The sequence below is a fragment of the Tupaia chinensis genome, unplaced genomic scaffold (genome assembly GCF_000334495.1).
Source record: "Tupaia chinensis unplaced genomic scaffold, TupChi_1.0 Scaffold000161_3, whole genome shotgun sequence".
Taxonomy (NCBI): domain Eukaryota; kingdom Metazoa; phylum Chordata; class Mammalia; order Scandentia; family Tupaiidae; genus Tupaia; species Tupaia belangeri.
The window spans coordinates 608,231-622,225 of NW_006159634.1; the positions used below are offsets into that span (position 1 = coordinate 608,231).

Below are 13,995 nucleotides of genomic sequence, written 5' to 3' on the forward strand. Positions count from 1 at the left end.
TGCTGGCACCGTGTCGGGGAGAACAGACTCAGCAGCCCCGACACACTCTGCACTCACCCGGGGCAGCGGAGCCCCAAGGCGTGACTTCTGTCTCCACAGCAGGAGGTGCTGTGCTGGAAGGCGCCCCTCTGGGGTACTCACCGCGAGGGCTGTGATGATCTGGGGGCACGCGCGCCACAGCAAGCTCGCCTTCTCTGCGCTGAGTGGGCAGTTCAGGAGCAGCTTGAGCAGGGCGACAGCAGACAAGGTGGCCTGAGGCGAAACGGAAGGACCGAGTTACAGAAATGGCCTAGGAGCACTCCCCCCGGGCAGGGCTGCTCGTCGGTGCCAAGATGATGCAGAACCCTTGAGAAGCCTGGTGCTGGGCAGCAGGTGGCATGGTGGTTAAGGCACTAGACTCCCACAAAGCCAATTGTGGTTTGAGTCCTAGGCCTAGGAGCTTGCTTTCTCACTCTATCTCTGTGAGTGCAAATTAAAAATATAGTAATAACGATCACTAAAATTAAATAAGTAATTCCTTTTGAAAATGAAAATAAAAAGAAGCCTGGTGACAAGAGACAGCCTGTCGAGGACCGACCCAAGAGTGAAGAAACAAAACAGGGAGGAGAACAGGGGGCAAGCAGAGCCGTGGCCCATCGGAAATCCGTGGAGTCCCCTCAGAGCACACCTGCATGTGGCCAAACAGCACCAGACACAAGGCCAGCCCTGGTCACGGAGACTCCGCCTGTCAGGAAACTGTCCTAAGAGACGACCCTGGCTGCAGGTTAACGGGGCAAGCCCCGGGCATGCTTATGCTGACAGAGGGGCTGGAAGGGAGTGGGAAAAGCCAAACTGCTGGACGAGGGCCTGTGATCCCACAGCCCCGTGTAAGACCGCGGCCCCCGAGCTGAGCGGCCCCTGCCCAGGGTCTGGCAGGGTAAGCTCCTGTTCGCATGCTCAGTTCCAGGGAGGATGGCGCATCTCAGACACACCCTCCTGACAGAGCCGCCACTGCCTTGGGCTGCCATACAGGAGGAGGCTGCCCACCTGCAGGTCTGCCTTCCACGCATTCCTGACATCCAGTCCCTGGAGGATGCTCTGCATCACCACCCTGAAGTCCTCTGTCGACCCGACCTCCAACATCTGGGTGAACAAGGCTCCCAGATGAGGCTCAAGATCCTGAGTTACCTGGGTGGGAATCTGCGGATCTGTATGGAAAAGAACCCAAAATTGTGGAGGTGAGACAGATAATGAGCAGGTGAAATAAACCAGACCAGCCAGAGCAAGACCACGAGCAGCCACAGAGCCGTTAAAACCGGTTTCCGGTGGCACTGCGGCGGCACGGCAGCAGCTCAAGGCTCTGCGGTGCCGGAGGCCTCGTGGGGATTGGTTTTGGCTCCCAGGTCTCCCTGTAATGCCACAAGCTTGTCCCACGGCTCTGGGGGGCTGAAAGGCTGGGGGATCCCAGAGTGAGGTCCTGCTGAGGCTGCCCCCCTATCCCCCCCGGCACATGGTTCATAAGAAAGCCCAGTTAGGGTGCTCGAGGCCCTGATCACCTGACCCGCTGCCGTCTCTGGCCAGTCAGCCCCAGCAGACCACTCCCCATTGCCAGAGCTCTTCCTGCACCCCGGTCTATTACTCTCTGCAGAGACCCCAACTTTTTTGGCACCAGGGGCCAGATTAATGGAAGATAATTTTTCCATGAGACCGGGGTAAGGGTGGTTTGGGGATGACTGGACCACTGAAACTGTGCACTTGTTTCTGTTATCCTCGCACCGTAACATACAAGCAAACTGCACGCCGTGCTGCGGACTCGGCGGGAGCCCAGACTTGTGCTCCTACGACTAGAAGGAGCTGATGGCTCCTATGACAACCTCATGCCATCCTGATCAGACAGGGGCGGAGCCCAGGCAGGAAGCGGGCGATGGGGAGTGGCTGTGAAGTACGATGAAGCTTCGCTCACCCTCACATTCCCTGAGTGTGGCCCAGCTCCTGGGCTGGAGACTCCTGCCTCAGAGCCACGGGGCCAGGGACCAGAGGCCTTGACAGAGGATGACCTTAGGTCGAGTTTCCAACAACCTGGAAGAGCCTGGACTCATGACCTCATCAGTCAAAGGGGCAGGCAGCACCGACACTGATCTGGCAGGAGTGAAAAGGACACAGAGCCCGGGTCAGTGTGCCTTTGCAGGGAGCCCCCGGCTAGCCTTCAAGGGCTACTCCCAACTGGGCACAGGCCCAGCGCTCTGGTTCCCTTCACAGCACCTTGCGGTCCCCTGCCCATGGGCCTGTGAACGTCTGCTGGACCAGACGGGCCCCTCACTCACGCCAGAGTGGAGCAGCGCCACATGCATGGGGACTTCTAGGGCACTGGTGTCTGTACCCGGATTGAGGCAGCCTGTCCTCCTGCTAGAAACCCTTTATAACAACTGTTTTCTGAGCTGATACCCACTTGGGCCACCCTGTAGGGCACAGGGAAGGGCTCTCTGCAGGCTCACCTACATAGCTACCTTCCATAGCTACCTTCTCCTCCCCGGTATCTCTTCCAGACCTAGCTCGAGGCCACAGCGCCTCAGCCCAGCAGCACCCCAGGGCACAAGCATGTGCCTCAAGTTTCCAGCCCCACAGTCCGGCCCACTACCCACCGTGCCAGATTTCCCATCATGCTAGTGTCAATTCATGCACTGAAGACCTGATACAGGAGAGCCTACTTATAAGATGAAATGATCCGTGTGAATCACCTAGAACTAGGACAAGTTAAAAGCTAAAACACTTACCTGCAAGGACTTTTCTCATAGAATGAAACAAGGAGGTAAAAACGGAGTCCTTCTTGGGATGGAGTTCTGGAGTTAAAAAGAACAGCTCTAAAAACCGCACGGCCGCCTGGAAAGACGACACGTCTCCTGCGAGAGCTGGCAGCTCCGACAGCAACTGGGAGTACACGTCCTGGTAGAGGACAGCGTGGGACAGCGGCGTGGTGCCCGGGACCTGGGCCACCTCGGCCCCTCCGCCCCCATGGCGCTGGCTCAGGTCAGCCTGTAAGAGTGTGCTGACGCTGGAGATGAGGGCCGTGGGCAGGCGCCCGGGGGCCGAGCAGAGTCGCAGCACGGCCCCCGTCTGCAGCACAGCCTGCTGCAGCAGTTCAGGCAGCACGGACCGGGCCTCCTGCAGCGGCCTCCGCTCCTGCACGAAAGGCCCCAGGACTTGGCACAACTTGGTTAAGGACACCAGGAGGAGCTGCTTGGCGAGAGAGTTCGAACTTTCCGACTGCATGCCGGGAGCTGCCTCCACATCTGCTTTGCACCTTGAGAGGAATGTGATGATTTTTCCAAAATTGAGCACCAAGCTCAGTTTTATGTTGATGAGCATCTGCAGGTGCTGCTCAAAGAACATCCCTGTCACTTGGAGGAATTCCAGCCAGGAAGGGTCGTCTGTCTCCACCGAGAATCTCCTACTGACTTTGAACAAGGAGGTCAGTACGATCTCGAACACATCACTAGCATACATGATCCTGAACACTGAGCGGGCACTTCTTCCCCTTTGCAGGCAGCCGAGAAGCCGGTAGCAGGTCATCCAGAACCTGAGCGCCATGGAGGAGGAGCAAGAACGCCCCAGCCTGGTGACAGCCATGGACAGCAGCAGAAGGAAATAGAGCACATGGCAGGGCGGCGAGAGGCTGTCCAGCTGGAGAGCAGAGACAACTTCCAAGAGCCCCAGGATGTTCTGCACTTCCTCTTCCTCCAAACAGATGGGGAAGTCGCTCTGGACCATGGACAGTAAGGTCTGTGCAATTTCTCCTCTTGGCTCTGCACCTTCAGGTCCAGATCTGGCAAATCTGTTTTCCCAGTGAGACATGATGGTGTAGTCCTTTTCAAAAAGCCACGGCAGCTGCTGACTGAGAAGGCTCAGGTCAGTCTGGGTGCCAGAACACAAAATGCTTGAGCATTCTGCAGCGACGCACGCTAGGAAAGCAGAATGAAGGGGCTGCATCTCTGGGAAGAGTGCGCTGTGGAGGATGGCCGTGGAGATCTTGCCCAATGAGACATGAGGCTCTTCCTCTGCCAGGCCTTCCTGGACTTGGCTCACTGGTAAAGTTCTCAGCAGGACTCTGGCCAAGTTCCTCACATCATCTGGACAAAGGTATGATATTAAAACTGTGAGATTTGACACAACCAAGTGCCAGTGTGCGACAGGGTACGTGAGTGCATTCACAGTCCCGACCTGGCCATCCCAGGATGCTACTGTCCTTCGACACAGACTTTCTCTGCCAGAACCAAGGATGTAGGCAGCGTCGGCCCTCAGAGTTTGGAGGGCTGCTTCGGACCGGAAACCAGCATGCATTAAAGTGCTTTTCATTCTCTGCAGGTAGAGCTGCTCTAAGCAGTACCTGCCGAGAGAGTCACATTGAGCCGTCAGCTCCTCTACCTTCCTCCAGTGCTGTGTTCCTACACCTGGAAGCAGCGATGGGAGTGGGGAGAGCTCCAGGGCAGCACCCTCCGGGGACCCGGCCACCGAGCAGTACTGGCTGCAGTTCAGACTGAGCATGGCGTCCACCTGGGCCCAGGTGCAGGCGAGTAGCAGTGCAGAGTCGCTCACCTTCTGCAGCCATGGCTCAGGTTTGGGGCCCGGCGGGTCCAGAAGGGACAGCAGGGGCCTCACAAGCTCAGCCAGCATCCTCTCCATCATGCGCTGTGTCCGCCTGATGACAGGCAGGGGCGTGCTGCTGTCAAGGCTCCGCATGTTGGACATGACACCGTGCAGCAGCGAGCTCAGTGACAGCGACTTCAGGGCCATGTCCGTGTCACTCTCCACGGAGGGCAAGACGAGGGCCTGGAACTTCTCCAACACGAGGGACCACGTGTCCAAGACCTGACTGAGGGGCAGCTCCAGGAGGCACGCACGGAGCACCGCGGAGGGGCCCGAGGCCAGCACGGGCTGCCTCAGCGCCTCGGCAGCTGGGCGGCAGAGCACCTCCAACACCTCCTCGAACAACTGTGGCACTTGTCGGAGCTTGGCGTAGGTCTGGAACAGTGTGTGAATAAGTGCCTCCTGGGCTTTTTTGGTTCGAAACTCTGTTACTTCTGCATCAATCCAGGCTGAAGACAGCAGGTCATCCAGGTCTGGCTCCAAAATCAAATGGTTCAGAGACATCAAAATCTTGAGGCAGCGGAACCAGGCTGGCACGGCGGCTTGCGCATGGTTGACCAGCAGCTCGGCCACGCGGCGGTAGAAGCGGAACTGAACCTCGCCGTGCCGCAGCCTGTCAGTGGCAATGTTGTAGATGCTGTTGTCGGCCACCGAGCTGAGCAGCTGCTCCACAGCCAACAGCTCTGCGGTCCATTCTGGCGTGGTCAGGGCTCTGACCTGCCCCTGCTGCAGCTGTGAAACCCGCAGGCAACCAAACAGCTTGGGGAGAACCTGGAAGCAGAGAAGCTGGTTCCCCTCCTTGAAATAAGAATCAAGAAAGAGCTTATACAGCAAGGCAATGGAGCCGGCCACCACTGGGACGAGAATGGCTGCTTCACAGTAGCCGGCATCAACCAGTCTGGTCACCACGGTGTCCAAGGGGGCCAGAAGACCCTTCACAGCTTCTGTCTTCGTGTGGCCTTGCTGCTGGTCCAAGAGCTCTTCTTTGTAGGATGAGAGCAGCTCAGCCTGGAAAACGCCACCTCGAAGCACAGCCTCAATCTGACTCCTGACCTCCCTGCTCAGACCTTGCCGCAGCTGGCCCTGGCCAGCCTGTGTCCACGTGCCCACAGAGAGTAAGTGCCTTAGCACCAGGCAGGGCTGAAGCAGGTGCTCGGTCACATCCATGAAGGCCCGCCTCGGGTTGCCACGCTGCTGCTGCAGGGAGCGGTACTGGCCAAGGGCCAGGTGCAGGACCTCGAACAACGGGGCGACCATGGCTCCGTGCGGCTGCCTGCAGGCCACCCAACAAAGCTGGCTCAGCAGGGCCACCAGCAGCTCCTGCTTGGCCGTGTAGATGACAGCAAGGGCCGGTGTGGAGAGGATGCCCTGGCAGCAACTCAGGATGGCACAGGCGTTTCTCCGAGATTCCAAATGAGAGAGTTCGGCTATCCTCTCATTTATGATCTGAACATTAAGAGAGGAAACTCATTACTGACCCTAAACCCATATGTACACCAAAAAATTACCAAAGAATCAATAAACTTACTCCTCCTCCTCACCCGGACAAGAAAGAAAAGCCCGGTCACTTCTAACAAAATTGACATTTGCTTATGAGTGCAACAGAGGGCAGGATTCCTGTTCTAATCCCTCACAATCCACTCCCACCTGTAAGCCTGGAACAGCATCAGTACCTTTGTAAATTTGCTGCCCACCCCCCACCAAGGAGCTGGATTTTGAAAGCTTGAACACCAAAGATCACTTCTTAGATCTCAAACCTGTGATTCTACGCATTACCAAACAAACAGACAGAACACTTGGGTCCAGAGCCTGTGGTCCGAAATACTTGTTCATAGTCAATTAAGCATTTTCTATTAAAAAAAAACAAACAACCACAAACACAAAGCAAAAAGCAGCCTTAAGAAAAGCAAGGGAGGGCCAGCACCATAGCACAGCAGTTTAGTACTGCGCACAGGAAGCTGGATCCCATGTGACCTTGGTTTGAATCTTTGCCCCAGAGGCTTGTAAAACATTCCTGGTGCGTGGGTACGCGCCAAATCCACCCGGGTTGGACATGTGAGGAAAGGAGACTGTGGCATGACCACACCCATTAGTGAGTACTTTCTTCTCTCCCTCTCTCTGACAATAGGAAGGAATGGAAGAAAGAACAGGGGCCAGCAGGTGGCACGGTAGTTAAGGGCGTGGACTCTCACATGGCTGACTGCGGTTCAAGTGCCCGACCTGGCAGCTTGCCTTCTCACTTTCTCTCTCTCTCTCTCTCTCTCTCTGGTCAAATTTTTAAAAAAAAGGCAGGAAGGACAGTCAGCTGGGTGGCAGAAGTAATACACTGATCAGCAAAACTGGATCTATGGGAAGATCACGGGTTGAGTGCCCCAGCCGACCTGCACACGCCGGTACAGCACACCCAGGTCCTGGCTGGCTGAGAGGGGTGGAGAAAGACCACAGCAGACCCTGTTGAGAGTGTTCGTCTTTCTCTCACCGCCCCACCAGCATTTCCCTACCCCATCTTTCACTGTCCATGAAAGAAATAAAACAGAGGAAGAGGGAATGTGGCCAGTCAGTGGTTGTCATCCGTACTCACTGTCCACCACTCTCAAAATTCCCAACTTCACAAACACCAGCGATTACGAGAGCCGGGCAGAGTCACAGGCTGTGTTCATGGATGGGCTAAGTGGCTTCCTCCCAATCTGGTGGCATGTAAAAGTCAACTGTACCCTGGGTACTCAGTGATTGGTAGCTCAGAGAGATCAATTTTATTATTTCCACTCAACTAAGCCTGGGCCACAGACCTTTGGCGTCACTCTGGAAATGCTGCAGCAAAAATGTCAGTCTTCAAATGTCAAGGCACCAATACAGTGCTCTCCGATTTTTTTTTTTAATTGTGAGAAGGCACATGCACTCACCAGAGAGACAGAGGTAAGCAAAGAGATGAAGAGACAGAGAGACACCCCCATAGGGCATGGTCACGCTGCAATCCTTTTTATTCCATTTCTCCATTGCTACAAGATTTAGAACACACGTGCAAATGCACCCTTCACATTTTTCAAGCAGCCAGGACCAGGATTTGAACTGCAACTGCTCACATGGTATACAGCTCCCTCTGCACAGCACTTAACTGCTACACCATGGGGCTGGCCCAATCTTTTTTCTTTTTTCTTTTTTGGAGAGGTTTTCGCTATAGGGCATGTATGCTGGCCAGAAAGACAGAGACAGAGAGACAGAAAGCGAGAAATCACCTCCCAGGGGGGATGGTCATGCCACAATCCCTTCTCCTCCATTCTCCTCTCGGGATCTTGGGCACACACGCACATGTGCCCAGCGTGAGTTTAAGCCACCAGATCCAGGACTCGAACTGCAGTCAACTACATGGGAGTCCAGTGACATAGCCATTACACTAACTGCTGGTCTTATCCCAATCTTCAATTTCTTGATTATATAATTTATCAATAAAAACTTTTTGTTTTAATAGAGAGATTTGTGCGATAGGGCACACGTGCTTGCTGGAGAGACAGAGAGACAGAAAGGAAGAAATCACCCCTCAGGGAAGATGGCTATGTTGTAATCCATTCTCCTCTCAGGATCTTGGGCAAGCACCCACACACGACTAGTGTGAGTTTAAGCCACCGCGTCTGGGACTCGAACTGCAGTCAACTACATGGGAGTTCAGTGACATAGCCATTACGCTAACTGCTGGTCCCTGGTATGAGTTTTAAGCCACCAGATTTAGAACTTGAACTGCGGTCAACTATGTGGAAGTCCAGCAACATAATCGTTGTGCTATCGGCTGGTCCCTCAATAAAACATTTGCACATGGGCACCTAATTGGTATAGTTTATCAATAAATTGGATACACATACTGCAGTATTACTATTTTATATCATTACAGATCACATATAAAATTAAAGATTAATGTATGTTTTTTAAAACAGAGGTTTTCTTCCCCTACTCCAAAGGGCCACTCAGAGTACCGCACCGCAGTGACCATCAGCCTAGTACAGTATCCTTCCTTACTCCCAAGGGACAGGCTCCAAGACCCACTGTGGACACCCGAAACCATGGATTGAACCAAAACTTCTGTATACTGTGCTTTTCCAGATACCTACCTATGACGAAACTGAATTTATACATTAGGCACAGCACGAGGTTAATGATAACTAATAATAAAATAGAGCAACCGTGATGACATTCTATAATGAAAGTTAGTGACGTGATCCCTCTCTCAAAATACCTCATTGAACTATACTCACCTATTTTGGTCTTACCGTATTGGACTTGCCTATTTTGAACTGTGGTTGACCACAGGTAACTGAACCACAGAAAGTGAGACTGGGATAGGGGAGAGCTACTTCTTAAACGGATGGTTCAGAAACTGACTTCGGGGGCCACTACAGCCTGCGAAACATGGGGAGCTCGACCACTTCATTCTTCTGTTACCAGTCTCTACCAGTTTTCTCTCGCAGCCTGCATACTCATGTGGGTGACACAGTATGGTGGTTTGACACCGCACTTTGCAATCAGATAGATTTAAGTTCAAGTCCCGGGGATCAGCAGTTAGCGTAATGGCTATGTTGCTGGATTCCCATGTAGTAGACCACAGTTCACGTCTCGGACCTGGTGGCTTAAAACTCACGCCGGGCGCATATGTGTGTGTGCCCCAAGATCCCTAGAGGAGAATAGAGGAGAAGGATTGCGGCGTGGCCATCCCCCCCTGGGGGGTGCTTTCTCGCTTTCTGTCTCTCTGTCTCTGTCTGTCTGTCTGGCGAGCGCACTCGCCCTATAGCAAAAACCTCTTAAAACAAAGCAAAACAAAACAAAACAAAAAAAAAATTCAAGTCCCAGCTCTGCTACTTACTAGTCATGTGACTTTAGTAAGCATGCACTAAGGGCTCCCCAGTAGTGGTTTTATTTTAACTAGCTACCCAGGTGGTATTTCAAAATACTCAGTTTTGACAATGAAGGTCATACTTCCGAGACTTCAAAATTACTTTCAGCCAAAAGTCTTTGAGTAATTCCTATGCAGGTTTCAGCCTCTGATCTCTCTATGGGCCAAGACAAAGATGGTGGGAAAAGGTAGCAAAATGTACTAGCTACCTTTTCCAATTAACAAAGCAGTCAACAACCTGTTCATAAAATACTTCTAACCTTTTCTTAAGCATGACACAATGGAAAGTCTTATCAGAATACAGATCATACAATTCTATACAATACAGATTTACAATTGTTACTGTAGACAGTAAACATCAGTTATTACAACTCCACCCCTACCTCCCCTTCCCTGAATCTTCCCATCATCGGCCCTAACATGAGCAGGCATCCAGCATGAACACGAAATCTGCAGAGATGCACAAAACCACACAGGGCAGCAGAGGGGCCGTTCGTTACCTTTGCTAGGGAAATCTGAAGGGTAACCGTCTTGCCACTCTGGAGGAGGTTCTGCAATTTCCTGCTGTGGAGAATGTTATCTATATAGATCCAAAGCCTTTCAACAACGTCTTCCGTCAGCTCAAGTCTTTTCTTATAAAATGCAACCAGTGACTGTCTTGCCCAGTCAAGTAATACCTGAATGTGGAGAAAACGTACTCTGGAGGTAAATGAAGCTTTTCTTTTCTTTTTTTTTTTTTTGCCAACTTAGAAATTGAACATTATAGGACATTTCAGGAGAAACCAAATGCAACTTAAAAAAAAAAAAAAAGGGAAGAAGAAAAACCTCCTTTAAACTAACCTTTGGTGGGGTCAGCAAATGGCATAACGGTTATGTGGCTGGGCTCCCACATGGCCGACCTGGTTCCACGTCCCAGACCGGTGGCTTGAAATCACACCAGGCACATGTGCATGCTGCTCAAGACGTCAGGAGAATGGAGAAGGGACTGCCATGTGGCCAATCCCCCTAACAGGTGGATTTCTCACTCTTCCTCGCACTGTCTCTGTCTATCTCGCCACAACACCCTGCAAGCCCAGGCGTCCTAAAGCAAAAACTTCTTAAAAAATAAATTAATGGGACCAGCAGTTAGCATAATGGCTATGTCGCTGGACTCCCACATAGTCGACCGCGGTTCGCGTCCCAGACCCAGTGGCTTAAAACTCACGCCGGGCGCATGTGCGTGCGTGCCCAAGATCCCGTGAGGGATTGTGGCGTGGCCATACCCCCTGGGGGGGTGATTTCTCATTTTCTGTCTCTATGTCTCTCTCTGTCTTTGTGGCGAGCGCACACGCCCTATAGCAAAAACCTCTCCAAAAAACAAACAAAAATAATTAATTAATTAATTTTAAAAACTTCCTTCTGGTAATATTATTATATATATAAATGTGTTAGATTATAAAATGTTAATTATTAGAGAATAAAAAAGGAAAAGGATAAATCTGTTCTTCATCTGGGGCAAACAAAATGCTTTAGGTGAGACTGTAAAATATCTTGTCACTTTCCCTAAACACACCAACTGTAAGAGTTAAAAGCACAGCAACTGTCCAGAACCACTACAGAATGAATCACACACATAAGCAAAAAAGGCAACTAAGATTCAAAAGACTAGGCTTTGTGCCCTGGCTTTCCATGTTGCCTGCTGCTTAATAACTCATTCAGGAGACAGTGAGCTGATATAAAATAACACACAAGTAGTGTACTGAAAAGGAGGGCTATGCATACGTTAGTTTCCATTATATTGTGACATGTATATTTATTATTTTTTTTAGAGATTTTTGCTACAGGGTAAGTGCACTCTCCAGAGAGACAGAGAGAAAGCGAGAAATCACCCCCGGGGGGATGGCCACACTGCAATCCCTTCTCTTCCATTCTCCTCTCTGGATTTTTGGCATGCACGCGCACACGGCAGGCGGGAGTTTCAAGCCATTTGGTCCAGGACTCAAACTGTGATCAGCCACGTGGGAGTCAGGCACCTTAACCACTATGCCATCTGCTGGTTCTGTGACACGTCTCTTTATTCATAAGACGTTGAAGAATGGAGGGCCGGCAGGTGGCACGGTGGTTAAGGGTACTGGGCTCCCACACGGTCAACCGTGGTTCAAGTCCTGGACCTGGCATCTAGCTTTCTTACCCTCCCCTCCTCACCTCTCTCTCTCTATCTTACTCCATTCCTCTCTGGTCAAATTTAAGTAAATAAATAAGGATAAATAAAATAATTAAAAAACAAAAACGTTGAAGCATGAGAGCAATGCCTTGGCTCATAGCACGACTGTCAATATAGTGACAAAAGCCAGAAAGACAAAAGCGCTCAGGATCAGGACTGCCAGGCCTGGATCCAGTTGCCTATCTGGGCCTCCCTGTCCTCTCACCAGTGCAGCGCCTGCCAGGTCAAGCTGCCTCGACTCTCCAGTGCAGCCAAGTGTAGACTCCCAGGTGTGAGAGCTGCTCTACGCACCGTACCTCCCCACCACTTTCACACCTGCCGTTCATCTTTTGTCCTTTGCTGTGTTCTTTAATGCCAACAAGAGGAGGAACATCAATCCAATTTCATGGTGCAGATCACAGAAACTACTTATTTAGCTAAATAAGCTGGAGAAATAAAACATGACCAAAAACAGTGTTTTTCTTGATACCTAGCCTGTTTCTAAAATGGCTTAATATAAATGCAACCACTTCTTTACTCTCTAACCTTAAATTGATCAAACTCGGAAGGTTCTTAACAAAGCATCAGAAGCAATTGCCTATGGACTGTCACTAGGGATGTGTAAACAAACAGAGCTTAGAACGGATCTCTGTAACTCTACTCCCAATGTGTTCACTAATGCATATGCTTAATTCTGACATAATGTTCCCCCCAAAAGAAATGCTAAATGAGGGTTTGTAACAGAAACTTTTATCAACAAAATATCTGACTCATCACTTTTTACAATGAAGTTATTTGTTTTTCTACACAAATGTTTAGTTTGTATATAGTATATAGTTTACACAAGTGATCAATATTTGACTATGAAAATATGTTCCACCTTAAACTTACTTGCTCTTTATTTGGGAGAAAGCACTGGTGGGAAATCCAGGCGAAGTGAGCTAGTTTTAGTTTATCTTCCCAGGAGGTTGTCTTGCTCTTAAGTTTAAGGGAAATGCCAGAATAAATAGCAGCCATTGCTGCGCTTTATCTACAATGAAAAACAACAGGGGAAAACTGTAATGGAGTCAAACTGAATAGGCACCAGAACATGACAGTGGGTATCTCATTGTCTACCTAATACACATTCTTTTTCATTAAAAAAAAAAGAGAGAGAGAATTAAAACACATCACAAAATTATCGGGGAAGTTTATACCTAAGATGCTTGACCCTGTGAATTTTCTAGAGGAAATTCAGACAGAAGCAGGCAGACCACGGATCACACACACAGAGAAGACGGATCACAAGTACGCCTGCTGTGCGCGAACATCACATCCATGAAGAGAGGGTGCAGGAATTCGGCCAGGCAGAACTCCAAGTGTTCCGGTAACTGGGGGAACAGCTTGGTTTTAGAAGGAAAGAGGAAAGTTTCTGAACGTACTTTTCAAAACATACTACATAGGATGTATAATATATAGTACGCTATATATTAGGATTGGTTCCCTTAAGTAATTCAAAGAACAATACTTGGAGAATGTAGTATTCCTCCAACTGAAAAAGAAATATATTAATCCAGTCCCAAAAGGAATACTGTCATATCAGTTGCAACAGCAACTTCCTACTATAACTTTCTATTTTACTCATTCACATTTACACACAACTCCCAAAGACTCTAAAAAGTTATTTACACAATGAAAAGACTGTGAAAATAGAATACAATAAAAACATAAGTAATGGCAAGAGGAAGCAAACACAGCAACCACAGTTAATAGAAAACTAGGTAAACTTGGATTTGAGTTTCCTGAAAGTTATAGTAAGGGAAAACCTACTAGGTTAAATCGTTTTCATTATATAAAAGTGAGTCGGTTCCTTGAGAAAGAAGTATTTTCATGATACTTATACTGAAACAAAATTATCATAAATAAGAACAAAGTAGAATAATACAAATGGGGGGGTGATCACAGTCCCACCTATGAATACATTCCGTCATACCAAAAGTATTTGCTACTCAGGGCTAGTTGGCCTGCATTTTTCCTAAACCCTAAAGACTCACTTTCAGAATCCATTCTCGGCCAGTAACTACATAACGAATGAGCGGACACTGGATAAATCGTCCCTCAGCGTGTTACACGAACAGACAAGTGCTGTCAGCTGTCTATTTTGTCAAAACGCTCAGTACCGAGTTAATGACTGTTTAACGCTAAGTTCAATACGACACGAGGCCACCGTGACGGCTACAAAGTGCCTACAAGTTCGCTCAACTAGCTACAAAGACGCCCCGATAGCTCCACCAGCTGCACTCCCTGGCCTCCAGCTCCTGGCCCGCCG

General features: G+C 50.0%; 1 protein-coding gene across 3 annotated transcripts in view; it reads right to left on the reverse strand.

The window, feature by feature from the left end:
• Positions 1 to 13,037, reverse strand: part of URB2 (URB2 ribosome biogenesis homolog) — a 29,284-nt gene extending 16,247 nt beyond the window's left edge. For 2 of the 3 annotated variants that reach the window (XM_006146011.3, XM_027770863.1), the window contains exons 1-6: positions 12,884 to 13,037; positions 12,579 to 12,717; positions 10,006 to 10,182; positions 2,754 to 6,069; positions 1,027 to 1,187; positions 142 to 252 (exon numbers count right to left, since the gene is read on the reverse strand). In XM_006146011.3, coding sequence (XP_006146073.1) covers positions 142 to 252; positions 1,027 to 1,187; positions 2,754 to 6,069; positions 10,006 to 10,182; positions 12,579 to 12,704 — 3,891 coding nt within the window. In that variant the 5' untranslated portion in view covers positions 12,705 to 12,717; positions 12,884 to 13,037. The remainder of the gene's footprint in view (positions 1 to 141; positions 253 to 1,026; positions 1,188 to 2,753; positions 6,070 to 10,005; positions 10,183 to 12,578; positions 12,718 to 12,883) is intronic. The other variant, XM_014586831.2, reaches the window with a different exon arrangement.
• Positions 13,038 to 13,995: the final 958 nt, after the last annotated feature.